The sequence below is a fragment of the Agelaius phoeniceus genome, chromosome 3 (assembly GCF_051311805.1).
Source record: "Agelaius phoeniceus isolate bAgePho1 chromosome 3, bAgePho1.hap1, whole genome shotgun sequence".
NCBI classification, from domain to species: domain Eukaryota; kingdom Metazoa; phylum Chordata; class Aves; order Passeriformes; family Icteridae; genus Agelaius; species Agelaius phoeniceus.
In genome coordinates, this window is record NC_135267.1 from 29746653 (window position 1) to 29766255 (window position 19603).

General features: G+C 33.8%; 1 protein-coding gene across 2 annotated transcripts in view; it reads left to right on the forward strand.

Annotated features, from left to right (window-relative positions):
• Positions 1-18549, forward strand: part of CSMD1 (CUB and Sushi multiple domains 1) — a 1075408-nt gene extending 1056859 nt beyond the window's left edge. For both annotated transcript variants that reach the window (XM_054629077.2, XM_077174973.1), the window contains 5 exons: positions 3719-3880; positions 4844-4956; positions 5693-5780; positions 12187-12319; positions 14934-18549. In XM_054629077.2, coding sequence (XP_054485052.2) covers positions 3719-3880; positions 4844-4956; positions 5693-5780; positions 12187-12319; positions 14934-15093 — 656 coding nt within the window. In that variant the 3' untranslated portion in view covers positions 15094-18549. The remainder of the gene's footprint in view (positions 1-3718; positions 3881-4843; positions 4957-5692; positions 5781-12186; positions 12320-14933) is intronic.
• Positions 18550-19603: the final 1054 nt, after the last annotated feature.

Consider the following 19603-nt stretch of genomic DNA (forward strand, 5'->3'; position numbering starts at 1 on the left):
GGTCTTTCATAATAACAGATGACATGTGAAACCTACACAATGAAATTCTTTCACAAAGAACTTTTTTAAAATTTCTATAGTGCCAATTTTGTGAATTGCACAAAATCTCTTCTCAAACAGACAAAAGAAGTTTATTACACAAACCTCAGATTTGATGTAGTGTTATATCAGAGAGATTGCTATAATGGAGAGCCTTATAATGACTGTATCCTATAATTGCAGGGATTAGTTTCAGTCAAAGTTCTGCCCTTCACATTGCAAGTGCTGTAAGACGTATAAAAACCCCACCCCAAATCCAGTTTTGGAAATATTCTTGGCCATCATTTCACATAAACTCTCCATGTACTCCAATATAAGGTTTCCAAAACAATGTGGACCAGCAGACAGGTGGCAAGGCAGGCAAACATTACTGTTTGTACTGTTTGTACTCATGAATAGTGCAATGTATGCAGTTAACCTATTCCTCCTGCCGGTAACAAAATAGACATATGCATCTGAGAAATCCTCATTCAGAAAATGAAAGTCCTAATTTTATTTATGAACTTATTCAACAATAAGCAGAGTTGTCACAAAATAAATGAGCTTGCAATTCTATATTTTGATTTTTAGCAACGCTGCAGGGAAAATAAGATTTATGGTTCACACTCATGGCAATTCACAGAAGGACTCTGTAGAGTAGATGGGATAAAAACGTATTTCTGCTAATAATTAACCTTTCTGGAGAGTTTATTAGTGAGAGTGTCGGGTGAATCCATAAATGAGTTCTTCTGAGACACATTACTTCTACAGACTCACAATAAAAGAGGATATAGTGTTCATTCATTGTAATCAATATACAGTCTTCCTTTTTTGGAGGCTTAACCTCACCGAACACCTGAGGTATGCATTAATCTGCTACCACACAGGTTTTGAAGTTTCAGTGCCAAATTAAAATGTAGACCTAGTTTCCAAATATATTCACTATGCAGAGTGTCAGTATAAATTCACATAATATCATGTCCTTTATAACTAGTTTTTATAAGTACTATTTAAAAGCTATTAAAAAATAATTAAATTCTGTTATTGAAAGTGCCAATAATAGTAAACAGAAAAGTGAAACTGTAACAAATACCAATAATTAAGAAGAAAAAGTTTTAAGTGGTTTTCAAAAAACAGCTGTGCACTATTATGTGGTTTAAGATTGTTAATTCTCTTTGTTATAGAACAGTAGGTATTTTGAAACACTTTCTTTACCTTGTTGACTTCTGATACAATTTGCTTTGCTGCTATCTGTATTTTGGACAGAATTAAGTTAATGTTGGTAAACTACAGTTTCTGTAACAGAATAGATTCATGTTCTGGTTTTTCACCTTTAGACAACTGAATGCAAGTTATGTTTATTGGTTTGTTGGGGTTTTGTTTGTTTGTTTGTTTGGGGTTTTGGCAGAGCTAATGTCGTCTATGTCTTCTTCTGTAAGCAATAGTAAGCATTTTTACATGACTAAGTTGCAACTAAAGGATTCTTACAATATTCATGTGAGAATTAAGAACTATATTGCTATGTTTGGTTCCCACTGTTTTCACTGCTTTGTATAGTCTTCAAAATAATAGTTAGGAAGCTGTTTTAATGAGTAACCATGGATTTCCCAATTGTCATGTCCTGAGAACGATCAGTGCAGCCAGTGCAGGATTAGAATACTAATAGCCAGTTCATTCTACTATTTTGCATTTGCCCACAGGGAGTGGGACCTTGTAAGTGCTCAGCACAATCGTCTCAGAGCCTCTCCAAAGGAGCATCCATAGGGACTGCAGCAATTATGTTTTAATGTTTAAAAAAACATTGCTGTGGAAGCAGTAATACAATTTTTCCCCCCTGCTGATTCTGTTCATCTGCAAATGCAAATTCTGTAAATACTGAATCTGTGGTACTTTTGAAAAGCTTAACAGCTATTATCAATAGAGTTGTTAGACAAACTATGTTCTGAATGTGGTAGATGGAATGTGGTGAAAGTATGGATTCCTTTTATAAAAGTATGGCATCCTTTATAGAAGTCTTACATAGTACCTCTCTGGGTCATACCACTAATACTAGATGTTCCCCTTCATTGGAATGTGTTAGAGACACAACTTTGATTAAAAATATAGACAAATAAAAATAATTGTAATATTTCTTTTTAGAATACCAAGTTTCAAATTTAGCTATGTCACTATTGTAGAAGAAATGAGTGGGAAGAAGAGTCTGAAAGACCCTTTACAGAATCCACATATTTGAAGAAATTATACAAATTCTAAGGACTGTGACATACCAATTGAAATGTAATGCTACAGATTTTTGGTAGTAAGTTGAGGTAACCTTGTCTAAAGCCCTACTGACTTTTACATAGGAAATGGATCACTTCCAGTTATTCAAAGCCAGTATGCTCAAAGCCATTTAATAGGTCTCTGCTCATTTAGAACCCAGTGATAGAACTAATAACATGCTAATGATGTTTTCAAATCATTCCACACTGAGCTTGAAAATTTGCTTGTGACTTTTGCACAACTTTAAGGCAAAATATATGGAAGAAGTTATTTATCCTTTACTCAACAGTTAATCAGCTCTCTGATTTTCAGATGTCTTGCATGTCAAGTATTATTGCCCTGGGTTTCTTTCTTTATTCATTTTTGCAATAAGTGATTGGGTAGAGGAGGAAATAGCCATGGAATTTTTAAAAATGGATACAGAGAATACCTGCACTGATGAATTTCCTTCAATAAAGACAGCTGCTTATATGTGCTCAGAGTTTGACAAAATACAAAAAAATAAAAAGCAATTATTTAATTTAAGATTTTAATGAGAAGAGTGTTGAAACACTTCTAATGTCAGTCTTTAGTTATTTAGAAAGTATCATTTGTAGTGGTCATGGATAGTAAGGGTGAATTTTAATACTTGCTAGGGCTGTCATTTTGTCATGATATGATGTGGTTAGTTAAACAATTTAAAATATGACATCTAATACCTAAATAAATTTTTTATGTAGAGAGGAAAGATACTAATCACATAAAATAAATAATCCAAATGCATATACCTCCAATAATTCATGCTTCATTTTGTAGGATTTTTACTTCAGATAGTTCAAACTGCAGTTGTTGAGAAACGACAGTTTATTTTAAATTAAAAAAATATTTCATTCTTTGAAAACTTCACTGTTCATAGGTGCAGTAATAGTGTATGGAAAAAAGCCTTGAAGTCTAAAAATGACTGATAAAACTGTACCAGAAATTCAGTCAATTCAGTTGAATATTCATTCATACTCAGTTTAAAATCATACAGTGCTGCTTCAATAGATCCATGAACCAAAAGGGATGGCCTAAGACAGTGTTTCCTTGCAGAAAACGCTGGTTTCAGAATACCTTTTCTTTTTTTTCCTCATACCTTAAAGGTACAGGGCTTTAGGGGAGGAGTCTATTGTTTTTCATAGTCTTGAGGACTTTTGCTGAATCACACAAGCTATAAAGTGTGAGGTTATTTGAGAACGTGTACCATGATGGACAGGTGTAGTATATTACAGGCAATTGTGTGGAAAGGTTATTAGATATATTGTCTGTATTGTTGTTCAAAGTTTTGCTATAATACTTCCTTAGAAAAGTGTATTGATTTCTAAAAAAATTACGAGCATAAGTAAGGCTAGAAAGATTGTTATTTCACTGTAGTTTACTTCTTTGTTTCTTTCCCCCCCCTCCCCCCACTTCTTTTTAGTTCCTTCAGATGTGTTTTTTATAAATTCGCTATGGAAAGGGTTTTATGAATATTTAGGAAAAAGACAGCCTGCTACTCTCACTGTTGATTGGTTCAATACTACAAGCAGCAAAGTGAATGCCACATTCATTGAGGCATCCAACATACAGCTCAAACTATCAGGTAGGTTCAGAATTTGGTGTTAAAGAAGTTCTTGTAATTTTTTTTAATCTGTTCAGTTTTGATGCATTTTCATTCAAATGGAAAATGAAGCAAAAACTTTATATTTTTGCTAAAAATAATTTTCTTTTGCAAAAGGAAACGCTTTAATGAAATGGTCTGCGCAGCTTCTGTCACTTCACGTGCAGTCACCCATCTATTTAAGCCATTATATTTCAAATAGATATTGAGGTAGGGTTTATTCATCTCAGCCTGTTGGATAGCATTGGTGTGTTGAACTCACAGGAAATACTGAAGTAGCAGACAAAATGTATATGGGCATATTAAATCTACCTTAAAACAATGTAGTATTAATAATGGCATAGCATAATATAGGCATAGATAATTAAATAAGATGATAAATTATGCATACCTTACAATCAACATCATGCATTCCTTTTTGCTAATGTAACGGAAGTTCAGAATTAGTCTTTCACCACAGTTCTATTGAAAAGAACATTATCAGGTATCACTATATTTTAAGGTCAAGAGTTCAGAGAGAACTGCAGCAGCTGGTTGCCAAAGAGGAGTTTTCTTTTACTGCAATACTGATATCTACTGTAGCAATATACTGCAGTGATGTCAGTAAAATACATTTTTTCCCAGATCAAGGAAATTCAAGGAAAGTAGTTCCATCTGAATTCCTGAAATACAGTGTAAAAACATGACTGCCCTATTCTGTATAAAATTAAATGATATGAATCTATCTTTGCATCATCTTATCAAGTATGGTGAAGCAAAAGATCAGTTAAATAAGATCCAGCCTTAAATCTTGAGGTTTTTCATGTTACGAAATTCCTGTATTAGAGAGTGTTTTCTACAAACTGTTTTAGTTCTAAAGTGACATACTTAGATTTTAAGAACTATTTGAACAAACTGGTTGAAAATTTGTTGAAAAGGTATGTCTTGCCTCCTTTATTTTAATAGGTGTTTACAAGAAGGAAGAAGCCCATCTGCTCTTGAAAGCTTTTCAAATTAAAGGACCAAGTGACATTTTTGTAAGCAAGTATGAAAACGACAACTGGGCACTAGATGGTTATGTAAGTACCCAGGTTGCCATGGATAAAGATGACTGAGATTCAATTCTGAAGTAATTTGTGATTATCTATGTACATATATCCATTTTTTTGTCTTACAAATATGTAATCCAGCACTCTGGATCTCAGTGTAGAGATTGGATTACCATTCTCTTTCAGAAATATGTACACAAACTTCTATCTACTGTACTCTGATTAGAATTTTTAGTATATAAAAGGGAAGGAGGATTGAATCAGCATATTTTGCCATGGTTTTGCCTTGTTTCCTTAGATGGGAGCGTAATTTTACCCTTAGTAATATTGTCCTTTTTTGGTTTTGTAAATAGTTCACTGTAATAAAAGTACACCTAATCTTGAAGGAAAACAGTGTTTTACATTTTGCATTTCTTCTTTCAGCCTCATGATACTTTTTATGGAAAAAAGTTTTAAATCTGACAATTCAGAAGGCTTCTATATCTGCGTACCAATTCAATTATGAGGATGGCATGTCAAGAATTTTAAAACCCAGCTATATATATTAGATATTTTTAAAACATTGCAGGTGTTATTTTGAATACCAAATAAATAAAATAAAACATTTGACATGATAAATATTGTATCAGCATAGAAAAGTCACTACTATTTTAAAGGCTAAGTGTGAAAATCTGTGCTCCATATAATCTAGTCTGAGTCACAAAAAACTGGCTAAATGTTATTTATTAATTTCAGAAATCCTTTTTTCTGTTTCAACATATTTTAGGTATCCTCAGGGCTTGAAAGAGGAGTTTTTACTTATCAAGGTGATATACATGGAAAAGACTTTGGAAAATTTATGCTCCAAAGACAAGGTACATGCTTTCATAGATCTTAAATATGTATCATCTTTTGGGGTTTTGCAAGAATGAATTCAAAGAATTACTCAGCAATTTAGATGAAGTAGTCATGTTTATTTTACACTACTCCTATTACAAAACATAACCAAATATGCATATTTGAAATATACAGTTCAAATCCTAATTTAACTCTGCTTAACATTTTACTATCATAGGTTTTCAACTGTAGCAACCTAATAAGTACAGGATGCTCTTAAAAAGAATGCCATTGGAAGCACTTGCATTTCTTTTTGAAAGTACCAGGGATATTATGCAATGAAAACACATTTCCTGCTTAAATATATAAATTGTGGTCAGAATCATATAAGAAATAAGAAGGACAGAACCAACCCTAATTTTAACAGTGTCATTTGGAGAGTCCCTGTTGCTGGTGAATGTATGTTTTCAGAATGTATATGTATTTGGACAGAATTTTACTGTCAAAAATATTAAATAAGTGTCTGAGGTATGTCTTACAGCTATGGGCTCAAGTGCTCTAGCAGCTGGTATAAGACTAGTTATTTTGCTCATAAAATAGTTTTATCATAAAAAGTAAAGTATTTACTTATGAAATATTCACTCATAAAATGTTTATTTTTTTTTGGCAAATACTAAGTGTAGGTATCTGCATTTCCTGATCCTGTAACTATTGCAAAGTGGTCAAAGCACAGTATATACACAGAAAAGTACTGGTCTAGGAAGAGGAGATTGCCTAGCCAATATGTCTATGGCAGACTGTATGTGCATTTTATAAATTGCCTTGGTTCCATTAGCTTCACTGCTGCTGTACCCAGTGCTCTTTAGAGTTCTGTTGAATTTCTTTTGTAGTTGTTTGCTCTGTCAAGGGCTGTAATAGAGTTATGCTGTGGATTTGCTCATCTTGGCCATCTCTTAAATTGCTAAGTATGTTTAGTGGCTAGGGGCAGAAACCCATCTCTTCAGAGTCCCAGCCTAAGAATTGCCGATTATTGAGGCCGAATACAAATTCAATCTTCAGAATAAACTCTTGTGTAGGACAGATTATGTGACTGCCTGTACTTTCATGTAATCTTTACGATGGTATATCTAAGCTGCTTTTGTTTTCTGATTTTAGCTATCATACTGTAAAAGTAGAGCATCGACATTTGTTCAAACATGTCTCTGTTAAGCAGCCTTTGTTACCTTGACACAGTAAGAATGTGGTTTGTTGTTTCTGTTTGGGGGGGATGTATATTTATATTTGCTATTATTTTAAGCAAGATCAAAAAATATATCCATGGTTTGCCAGGTACCTAAAATAAAAGCTGGATTCTATGTGAAATTAATAACTCATAGTGGTAATTGAAGAATAAGCAGAAAGTTAAACAGTTAGAGAATTCTCTGGTGGATATATTCTACAGTACTGGAAAATATTGTTGATATCACCCTTTAGAGCTGTGATATAAGAGATCAGTTTGTATAAGGCTAGTAAGGACCTGGAGTGTCCAAGTTAATCCTGCATTCCTGGACTGAGGACCTCTCATCTTCAGCTTTGACATCCTGGTAGAGAGCTTGCTGCAAATGCAGACACCATCTCTTTTACAAGATTGCTAAATAGGCACTGACTTTCTATAAATTGCTTATTCTCTATTGAATAATTAACAGCTAAAAGGAAACAGCAAATTTCTATCCAATATAGGTAATATTTGTCAATACCCTCTTATATTCAAGGGTAATTGGCTTTTGTTTATAAGTCTATTCTGATCATGAATATCTTGCTGAAATGATGATCTCATATATCCTCTGTCTGAAGACTTAACATATTTCTGGTTTTTAAGTTTAATTATTTGCTGCCTTTATAGTAAGCCAAAAGTATACATAAATTGGTGCATACATAAATTAGTGTGAAATTCTCCATCTGCAAGCATATTTCAAAGACAGCATTTATGGAGAACTACTTGGTCAAATAGGAAAGACCAAGGTATTTTATAAATAATTTTCTATAACACAATGCTAGAAAAAGACTGGTCTTAGTGGGTATCACAGAATCACAGAATATTCTGGGTTGGAGGGGACCCGCAAGGAAAATCATGTCCAGCTCTTAAATGAATGACTCACACAGCAACCAAACCCACAATGTTGGCATTATTAGAACTGTGCTCAAACAACTGAATATGCTTAGTCTTTGAACTTAGTGACATGAAAACAGAAAGAACTTTTCTTTCTTAGTACTTTTTATCCTCTCTCAGAAGCAATTTTAGTTGTAGCTTTGGAAAACAATGCAAAGGACAAAGAGATCTGTTATAAGTCTGTTTAGAGAACTAGAACTGTACCTGAGCCTTCTTAAAAGGCCCAAGTTGTGACACCAAATTATTTAACCTTTCTCCAGTAATCTAATTTCTGAGGACTTTTTGTCTGTTAGTTTATAGCAACTTGGTTTTTAAAAGGATGCAAGTCTGTGGCTAAGTTCAGTTTCAGCAATTGCTGAGTGCCTATGCCTCAACACTAAATTTATAGAAGATGTTTATTCTAAAATCTTGTTCATTCCAATCTGGACACTTCTTTTAAAATTGTGTAAGAAGTGACTCTGTGAGAAGAGAAACCTTCTTCACAAAATTATTATTTTCCTGTATTTATTTTCTCTGGAGAAATAAAATTACCCACCTCTTTTCTTTCCTCTAAGTACTTTTTGACTTGTCTAGATTGATATAAGATATTAACAAAAAACGAAATATGCATAATTAATTTGCATCTGTGTTATATTAGATCAATGGCTGTGGAATACACATCCATTGCTGGAAAATTAATCAACTCTTAAAAGTGTTGAATATCATGAGATGTGAATTTTAGATTTCATTCTATAAATCATCCTTCCTCTCCAGACCATTTCACAGAACTTCATCATTCACAAGAAAACTCTACATCTAAACAGGGTACTGAAAGAGTGCCCTGAGAGCTCCAGAGAGAGCTCCACAAGAGCTCCAGAGTACAGAGCTGTTGTGTGTTAGCTAAAGTGCAAACAGACATCTGGAGTAATGAGCTATGGAACTGTTTGTTAACACATGTCTACACCCAGTGAGGCACCTATCCAGAGTCTTTGCTGTCCAACAGGTTCAATCAGGTGAAGAAGCTCCAGCCTATGTTGTTCCTTGGAAGCTGCTGATTTTCTTTCTGTGTTGGTATTTTTTTCTCTTAAATCCTTGACCTGCTAACCATCCTTGTCTCAGAAATTACTCTTAGGCATGTAATTCTACTTTTCTTAATCTTGCATGGCTTTTGCTGTCACATTTTCTCTGATTTGAACAGCATTTCTCTTAGTAAGACTGAGCCATGCTGTACAGATGCCAGTCAACTGAAACCCCGAGCTAGGAGCCAAAGGAGATGTGCATATGATAGATACACATAATGATAAGAAAATATTTTTTAATCAGAGAATCATGGAATGGCTTTGGTCAGAAGGGCAGGGTTGCCACCATGAGATCAGGTTGCACAGTATTTTCTTTTAAAAAGTATTATTTTCTATTAGTTATAAATGACAACACTTTTCAATCACCTCAAGAATAAAAATACACAGCTTGTACATTAATGAATTCCCTGTGTGTTATCAAAATTTGAATTCAGCTGACTGCTGCTGTTTTAGGAAACTAAAGCCCAGTTATTACATGAACTGTTAAAAAAATCCCAAAAACATTTATAATCTTACTGAACATCCCTCTTTTAAATAACATGTTTTCCGGTGACAAGATATGGCTGTTTTAATGAAAAGTAAATAAAATTATCCTTTGCATACATTTTGTATGTATATTTAGGTATTTCCACTTTTCTGTTTTTAGATGTGGTAGCAATTACTACCTTAGTTTGGGCAGTACAATAATAATGCTGTCAGGAGAATGAGAAAGTTCACATCAGGATATGTTTAATCACAAACAGATCTGAAAATTATTATAATGAGTAGACTAGACCATGTTGAAATTATACTGAGTCTCATACATGACTGAAATTCAGATTATGCAAAACTGCAGTGAAGGTTTTTTCCCAATGAAAAGAACATGCAATGCAGAGTCTGAACCTGGTCAACTCAAGGTTGAAACTCTCCAATTAAAGCTTGTAAACTTCAGTCAAAAATTTCTAGTTTTGTTACCTTAAGTGTGGTACTTCAAAAACTGTAGAGATACAGAATATGTGATTACCTCCATTAGAAGTCTTGTGTAAAGTATTAAATGTGAATCAGTTATCCAATATAGATAACTTAAAAGAAACTCTTTAAGTGTAAATTTGTGCCTGATTTTAAATCTTGAGCTACACAATACTCTTTAAAATAAACTAAATAAACCAAAAAGGTCACTGAAAATTGTTTTTTATGAATTTTATAGTTTTTCTGCTGCTTGTACATTAAAATATATCTATCATGTGTGGCATGATGATAGCTTTGAGATAGAATTTAAGACTTCATTGATGACACATATTTCTATTTGAAATTTGTATAAGAATTTGAATATTAATTCCAGATTTTTTTGGTGTAAGTTGACTTCTATTAACTGTTTGGCCTACTGTAGTTTGTCTGTTTTCAATTTAGACAAGTTAGAGGATTTCCAGTACATGTACAATGCAGAACAAATATATAAATTTATGCCAAATATATTTTCACAGCTTGAGTTTTGGGACAAGTACTGTATTACCAAATCCCAAGATTTTTATAAAATGGTTGTGTTCTAAAACAGTTCAATATTAAGAGTAGTATGATGAAGCTCATAACATGATCCCATCTACCACAATAATAGGTTTATTAATTTGAGAAGGTTTTCCTTCACCAGTTCTGCAGAGAAATGTGTAGAGAAGTCTAAAACGTGACAGAAGATTAAGACAGTGAAAAAGATTTTAGTGCAAGATTTTGTCATATTTTAAGTGATCAAATGTAGCAATACTGAAATTCCTAGGGAGGTTGGCTTCATTTTAAAGGCCACTTAGTTGCTTCCTAAAATTTAGTACATTTTTTTAAATTAAATGTGCCAAAGCTAGTTTAATATTGACACTTGGAAACATCTATGGTTTAAAGATGTCTCATAGGAAAAAAAACTTATTTGCCTTTTCCATTGAGCTTGAACTGCAAGAAATCATAGAATGGCTAAATGATTTGGGTTGGAAGAGACCTTAGAGATAATTTAGTTCCAAACCACCTACTGTGGCCAGGGGTATTACTCACTAGATCAGGTTGCCAGTGCCCCATCCAGTCTGACCTTGAACATTTCCTGGGATCATAGGAGAATTATTACTTTTCTCTCTGGTTTTTGTTTTCTCAGTTTTTGAACTTAGATGTTTTAGTAGACTGGTGAAATTAGCAGAGTGGCCATGTCTCTACTGTATAACTGGTTTGCACTAGAGTCCTAAAAAGACTGTTTGATGCTGCTGCTTTCAATGAGGGAGTTGTGGTGTTTGAAACACCCTGTACTGGTGGTTTGGAGCATTTCTGAGAGGTAAACAGCAGTGTCTCCTGTTCTTCTCCACTCTTAATAGCAATAATACCCCAGAATATCAAGCACAGATACTTGACCAAGCCCAATCCTCTCTGCACATTTCCTCTATCCTGGTCTTTCTTTCTTGAATGGGACCTATATTGCTTTCTGAAGAGCTGTGAGTTCAAACTGGCAACATGAAGTTGGATCTCAAAAACCATTTTTTCCGATAAAATTTTCTGTATTTTTCATCATTAAATTGTCTTTCATCCTTCACATTTTGAATTACCAAGGTGGTCAACTATTTAAGCAACTTAGCGATGTGTCTCTTTACACTGATGAAAAAATGTGTTCTACAAAAGGCTTTACAGTCCAGGTTATCTGCCTGTCCACAACAGGAGCCCAGCGAGGCCGTGCCACAGGCCACTGCGTTTGCATTCTCTGCACTGTTCTATCCACAGCTGCTGGAGGGACGTGGACACAGGTGCAGACCTGGGAGGGCTTCTGAGCCGAGGAGAGCCACTGTTTTATTGCAGTCACCTCAGTTTTTCCTTCCTTGTTCTTGTTTGTTGTGGTCTTGCATTGCTTGTTGTTTGCAAGATGAATATTAAGACTGCTGGCATACAGTACTTTTGTAGAATTAATTTGTTTTTTAGAAGTTATATGGCGTAACTTTATTAAATTGAGTCATCATCAGATTATTATGTCAATAATCATAATTCTTTTACTTGCTGAATACTATTTTCAAATAATTTTGATAGTTATTGATATATCGTAAAGTGGTATTAACAGTATTTATACTATGATTCTGCATGTATTTATTTCACGTTTTTAAATATAATTGTTTGATCAAGACATCATCTTCTTTAACTCTTGAATAAAAAGGACATAATTAGCTAGGTAACACGGGGATTCTTTCTCCCCATAGATAATGTGGAAATTTTATTTCTGCCCATTTTGTTTCATTTCAGGTCCTTTAAGTGCAGATACAGACCTTTCAAATCACTATTATGGTACAAACAGCAGTTCAGTTGCAGCTGCCATCCTGGTACCATTCTTTGCTCTAATATTATCAGGGTTTGCATTTTACCTCTACAAACACAGGTATTGTAAATATTATTTATTCAATAATTTAATAAGTTTTTTTGTTTGATTTTGATAGGTAACTAGAGAACACTGTGCTAAAAGCTTTTAAGAACATCTTTGCTCTAGAAAGACAAATATTTCTAGGTATTCCCATGAAGGAGTTCAGTGCAGGGCAGTTCTTAATGGTGTACATTTTGAAAAATGAGTTGCTCTATTAAGGAGCAAAAACCTTTCAACCTTCTTGGTTCGTTAGGCTGAATCAGATTGAAATCTGAGGTCACATGTTCTATGTTTTCATTTTAATGCCTTATTAAATTGAATGTATGCTGCTTCTTTCAAAAAGCTTATTAGTACTAATTATACAAGCTGAAAAATCCATAAATCCCATGAGGGAACAGCCCATAATGCGGCTACTTCTAGTATGTGCTGATTCAGCTAGTGATTACTATAAGAATTGACACCACTTCAGGTCATATGAATCTTTTCTATGTCACTAGATAATAGAATAAATCCAACAATGTTGTCTGAAATCTGGTTTGAAGGCTATATTTATGTATCCTCTGAAAATTTGTTCATTCTGAGAACTATTTGCAAAATAGTATATAACAAGAACATGCTTTTTAAACTTTTGTACTCATGTAATCATGACACCAAGAGTATTTTGTGATTGCAAGAAATCACACAGACAATCTGAGGTCTACAGTGCCCTACAATGCAGTAGACTGTCTGCCCTCCTCAGCATTAGATGGTTTGGGAAAAATAAATTGCCATGGGGCTTGAACTTGGGAACTGCAGTTAAAAATGATCCATGTCCTGAAATATAGTATAGCCTTTTGTTGACAAAAACTGCTCAGGAAGAGCTGTCAACTATGTCTTCAAATTTGATTTTGTAAGACACTTTTCTGATGCCTTCAAGCCTACATTTTCAGACAGCTCCTGTTCTGCAGTGGTGGGGGGAGCTTTAAGAGCATCATGAACGCCCAGGCATTTGGACCTGGAGAAGAAATAAATGAAAAGGGAATATTGCTTAGAAAGAGGAGGCAAACTCATAAAAAATTATTTTGTGACATAGGGGTACATTTTGTAGTTTATCCTGTGAAATTTTTAATGCCCTACAGGAGCAGTAGAGATATGTATGTATTTAATAGTGATAAAACTCATTCTTTAGACAAGCAGCTATAATCCTTCTGTTAATGGTATGGCTGGTGCAGCATTACAGTTCTGCCTGCATTTGAATTATATTTGAGATAGGAGATGTTTCTCATAACTTAATATTTCAAATAATATTTTTCCCTTTCTTATATTTTCAGTGAATTTCTTACACTAAACTGCAGGTTTTAGAGGCAATATAAGTGTCATATTTCCATCAAAAAACTAACAAGTTGATTAGTGAGGTAAATTAATTTTAGGTCAAACTTTATTCTTTTCAAAAGAAAGGATGTTCCAATGGAAAGAGAACAGAATCTATAAGTCCTGAAGGGTCTTTCTTGAAATTACATTAATGATCAGAGTAACAGCATGAAACTTTCAAAATGATGCAATGGTAGTTATGTCCCTAGGGGCTCTCTGTAACAGAGAACTTGAAGGTCTTAGCGTACAATTTTATGGATGTTTCTGCTGTGCTATCTCACACAAACATCATCTAATTAGAACCAGGGTTGTTAAATCTTTTTTACACAGTTATAGCTGTTATCTGGCTGACAGGATTACTTCAGGAATGAAGATTGCATCCCAATTTTTCTGAGCAAAATTGAAATATATTTAATTAATTTTACTTAGGAAAGGTCCTGGTTAGTTTCTAAGATTGTTTCGTAGTTATAAAATTAAAATAGGCATAAAAAATATTTATTAGTAACAGAATTATTTCCATGTTGTCAATTTCCACTAGTGATAGCTTTCAGTGACAGCTTTCCCCCTATCTGCTATCCAAAACAGAATAATTTTATAAGAAGAACTTGACTTTCAAGAACCCTTTTCTGAAGTTATATAATGAGATTATAAATTGATTTATTAAGCACCAAGCACTTACATTTTGCAGTCTTTTATCTCCTTTCTTGCCTTATTACAATTATTTGTATAAAACAATATACTGAACATATTATCTTTCTTTAGAGACTTCTAGATACTAAGATATTTAAGTTTAAAATATTAGTATATAATATCATAGGATATCACTTTCTAAATATATCAGAAAAACTGCACAGTTCTGGTTTATTTTTATTTAATTATTGTCTTAATTTGTTCTAACAGAGCTTTGCATAAAAATGTGAATGTTCTTGAAATTTTGATAAATCTTTCATGGTAATAAAACACTATCAAAAATAAAAGACTAGTTAGTTTCAGTATCATTTGATGCTGAATTGACAACATTTATGTGAATATCAGTCAGGATTTGATCAATCTGATTACAGGTATTTGGACAAGGTATTCAGCAGTGTTTATTGTTGGTATGGAGGTAGAAAGACATGCTGTGGGAGATCTACCTGGAATAAATGGAATTGCAGACACTTACCTGGAGGGTACTACCGCTAGCAGTGCAAGATATTCTGGACACTTGTTGTTGTATGTAGACAGAGTGGAAATATTAGAATGTCTTATTGCTGATGATAATTTCCTGTCTTTTTTTCTCCAGAACGAGACCAAAAGTACAGTACAATGGATATGCTGGACATGAAAACAGTAATGGACAAGCTTCATTTGAAAATCCCATGTATGACACAAACTTAAAACCCACAGAGGCAAAGGCTGTGAGGTTTGATACGACTCTGAACACAGTTTGTACAGTGGTATAGCCTTCAGTGCCCAATATGACTGATTCATAGCCATACCTCTGATGGACAAGCAGTAATTCCTTTGGTGCCATATACCAGTTTCCCTTCTCTTGGCTTTGCTGCTGTAATCTTTAACATCTTCTGTCAGCCTACATGCAGCTAAATTTTCTGGTAAAAACGTGTCAGTCTTCGGGGGATCAGACAAAGAATATTTTTTCATCTTAAAGTTGGATCAAAATGCCTGGCTGCATCTGCTTCAAACCAAGGCACACATTAAGGAAGACTGCCAAGTCATGCCAATTTGTCATATTTAATGCCTCAGACTCTCATATTTGTATGCGGCTGAATGCCTTTCAATGTGTTCTTCTGGGCACTTGGATAAATCCTTTGAGTACTGTGACAAATGATAGCACCACAGATTATCCCTGGGAATATTCTGAAGAAATAAAGCTCTCTTGAAGAAGGAGACAGCCTTCCTTGAGGTTGCATACACTTGCAAATGCTTTACCATTGAAATCTTGCTAAAATTAGGAAAACTTACAGTATATTTTATTCATAGGGCAGTTTTGCCTATTCCCCAATCAGCCGTTAATATCACAAAATATTAATGCACAATTTTTTTTTGCACTAGGGTGTAATGGCTGACTGAGTAAGATACTGGTAAAAATATACAGGGTTTCTACACACTGTCCATTGTATATAGACATTCACTCACTCTTTGCCAAGCAAAACATTCCACAATAAATTTACTTGGAGTATTAAATTGACCCCCATGTTTAGCACCAGTTAAAATCTTGTGCTATAGAGGATAATGTTTCTTTTGTCAGTTTTTAACTAAACTTAATTGTAAACATGATTACAAGTCACTGGAGACTTTCAGCCAGAACAAGAGCCCATTTCTAAGAAATTTTCATTGCCACTATTGTTTTCTTCTGAAATTGGTCATCAATCACCACTGTCAGTATCATAGTATTTAACAGCAGGGGGGTTAGCAGCTATTGCTGCTTGCCATGTACAAATGTGAATAGTAATTTATTTTAGATAGCTCATAAAGCCTGTGAGCCTGTGCTCATAATACAGTCTTCCCCTTTGCATTTTTTTTCCATTTTTCCTTTAATATGACATCATTTTCTGATGTTACATGGAACTAAAACACATTACAGTAGCATAGAAAAACACAGGGCAAATTGTCCATAAAAAATGGTCATTCAGTTTCTACTTTGAACAAAGAGAAATATTCAGCTATCTTTGCTTTGTTTATTTTAAATTTTATTAAACACACTGCTTACTGTTTTTCTACTCACACAGTTTGACAGAGATATTTATACATATAAAGGTTGAGTAATCATTAGTGTTTGCACAGAATAAGAGGTTTTATTGAATGAAAATAAACAATCAAAAATGCCATTGGGCAGATTCATTAAATCGAGTTTTAAAATTAGGAAATCATAGTAAATAATGAAGCAAAATCTGGTTTTAGTCATACACATTGAGTTCAAAATACAGAAAAGATGTTTTGCTTTTCTTCTAATTCAGGGCTGTTTTTTGGATGCTGTTTTTTTGTTTTACTTTTCTGAATTTCAAAATTTCCTATTGTCCTATTGCTATCTAAGCCTGTTGAAAAGTTTTTTCTGAACTCCATATGTGTGTAGATCTGGCTGTTATACACAAAACAAAAAGGTAATATAAGCCCAGTAACAGGTTTTTCAGCTAATGTTGCGGAATGCAACAAAAATTTCAAAGGTAACCCTTGGTCAGCTTAACAACTGCATCTGTTAGATGAAAAATACCAGCAATATAATACATAAATACATATAATACATATAATACATGTAGGGCCTGCAGCTGTTACGTTCTTTATATGAGCAAGAAACTCTGAAGAAAATTTAATAAATAATCCTTTCCAGTCAGTTCCTTGTTCATTTTGTTTGTAGTTTTTTGCTTTCTTTTTTGTTTTTGTTTCTGAAGTTATTGTGCAGTAAGTTTCATTTAGCTGTCCCATCTCAGAGCCTTTCACATTTTCTGAGAAAGAACAGTCATCAGGTAAAAGTTGTCCTAATCCTCCCCCACATAGAGGCAGTTGCTTGGCAAATGAAGAGCTTCTGTAGGAACAGTGGGCTAGGAAGGAGAATATTGTCAGAGGAAAGTTTCTGACTGGTGTTAAAAATTGACGTTTCTGCATTAAAACTCTTTCTGTAGTGGCAATGACAGAAAAAAAATAGACTTTTGAAAACAAAATACATAGCTTTTATTGATGAGTTCTAGTCTTGTCATTACAGTGTATGCTTCAGTGCCCTGTCTCACTATGACCACCAAGGAATGTGTTGGAGGATAAAGGAGAATAGTTAAGACCATAGTTTGGTTTTTTGTATTAGTGCGCCCAGATTCCATGAATCCATTATCCAGTGGTTCATTTTGAGAGGTAATGTAACAATTGCTTGTCCTGAGTGAGTGCTCTTTGATCAGGGACACTCAAAAGGACCACACTAACAAATTATCCTAGGAAGTTTGCTTGCAGTGTTTGATTAAGCAGCAGCTTCACACTGGAAACCAAGCAAAACCAAAGTATTGCAGTTTAATCAGTTCTACCCACACCTTTCAAATTCCTCTCCTTCTCCACTGTGTTTGAGTCCTCTGTTCAGGTTGGATCTCCTTCTCCTGAAGTTATTGTACAGAGGGCTGTGTGTGCATGCACTTAGATATGGTGCTACTTCAGAGTGAGGCTCTTAAGACGATGTGCAGTGGCTGGGTAATGGCAGCCAGGAAATCTTTTTTTTTTTTCATATAAATGCAGAAGACTTTTCCCCCAGCGTTGACCAGATCATTATGACAGGCTAATAATACATGCTATATTTTTTTTAAAAAACAGGTTATGTGCTTCAAAGCTGTTAAAAACTGCTGCTTGTATCACACATCTTGCCTTTCTCCAGGCTAGCTGCAATAATTTTTTTTTCTTGTGTAAAATATTTTGTAAACAAAAAAGTTGTTATTAAAAAAATAAAAAAAAAAGTGGGGGTGGGGGGACTGGGGAGAACGCCCGCATAATGACCAAGTCAATCTAATTTTCATTCCCACTATTCCATTCTGCCATTTCACTACATGCTGCTGTGACATGAAGTAGGTGCAAAAGAACTTTTTGTACAGAGATATATTTTTTATGAAGAATTTGTAAAATTATTAAATATGATGTACTTTTTTGATTAATGTAGGTAAATTGTTAAAAATAAATGTTTTTACAATACAAAAAGAAATTGTAATTTTCCCAATAATGTAAAATTTACCATATTTAGCTGATTTTCAGTTCTGATCCTATTACACTTGTATTAATATTAAAGTGGCCTGTTAAAAAGAAACAGTATTCTCTTTTGAAAAAAAAAAAAGAAACAAACATAAAATACTGTAATATAGCCTGTGCAATGCCACCTACCTTGAAAACAAAACCAGAGTTCTAATTAAATATTTAATTTTAGATTTTCATCTATTGTGTGATCTCTTCTTATCAACTTTGTTCCTTCTATTTCCTTTTATGCTTTTAAATCTCAGATACCAGTTTTTATTATGTAATGTTTCAACAGAATGTTAGTCTTGTCATCTTATGTTTTCAAGCATTTTGTAACTTAGGAAAAAAATTCAGGCTCTCTCTAGTGAGGTGGGATTTACCTCCTGTTATGTTACAGATTCAGATTTTAAAATGTGACAATTTTTTTGGTTATTTATAAAAAATAACTGGTTTATTCTTCCATAAGCCTGCATCCTACCCACGGAATTGATGGATCACATGGAGCCAGAGGTATTTCCAATTTTAACATCTGAGAACTAGTTCTTCAAATGTACATACTTTGAATGAAATAAAAAGGCTTTTTTAAATGCTTTTATACATAAAGTTAGCTATATATATTCATGTTTTCAAATCAATATATGAAATTCTAAACATTTTAAAAATATTTTAGCATGTATTGATGTTAAAAAAACCCCTGATTTTATTTACTTCCTGACAGGTTAACAAAGAGTCAGTCTTCAAGAGTATTCTTCCCATTATTCCTTTGGGAATCAGTGGTAGTATATGAGTGTGGTTCACTTTTATAAAAAACTAAGATATGTGCACGTCCTTGCTGCCTTTCTCATCCTCACAGTGCATCCTTCTGGTAATATGATATCTTATAAAAGTTCCCATCTCTCACAATGATCTGACTATCCTGACACTAAGCTGTAAACTGTAATCACTGACACTATCACAGTGGATATTGAGGCTCTTTTTGACAGGGAGTCATGATTTTTACCTCTTTCACAAACAGGAGTCTAAATTTGCTAAACAAATGAGCTATTGTTCTTTTCACTATTGCCAAACTGCAGTGACAGCTTTTAAAAAATTATTTCCCCTTATGATCTATTGAAAAACACAGCATAGTATATCTAATTTCAGATTCTACAGAAATCATTTTAGAAAAGAGATATTTTCTGGGTGTTTAGGATACAGTTATGTAAGAGCCACTCTCAATTGAATCTGAAAAGAATGAACATACTTGTTTTC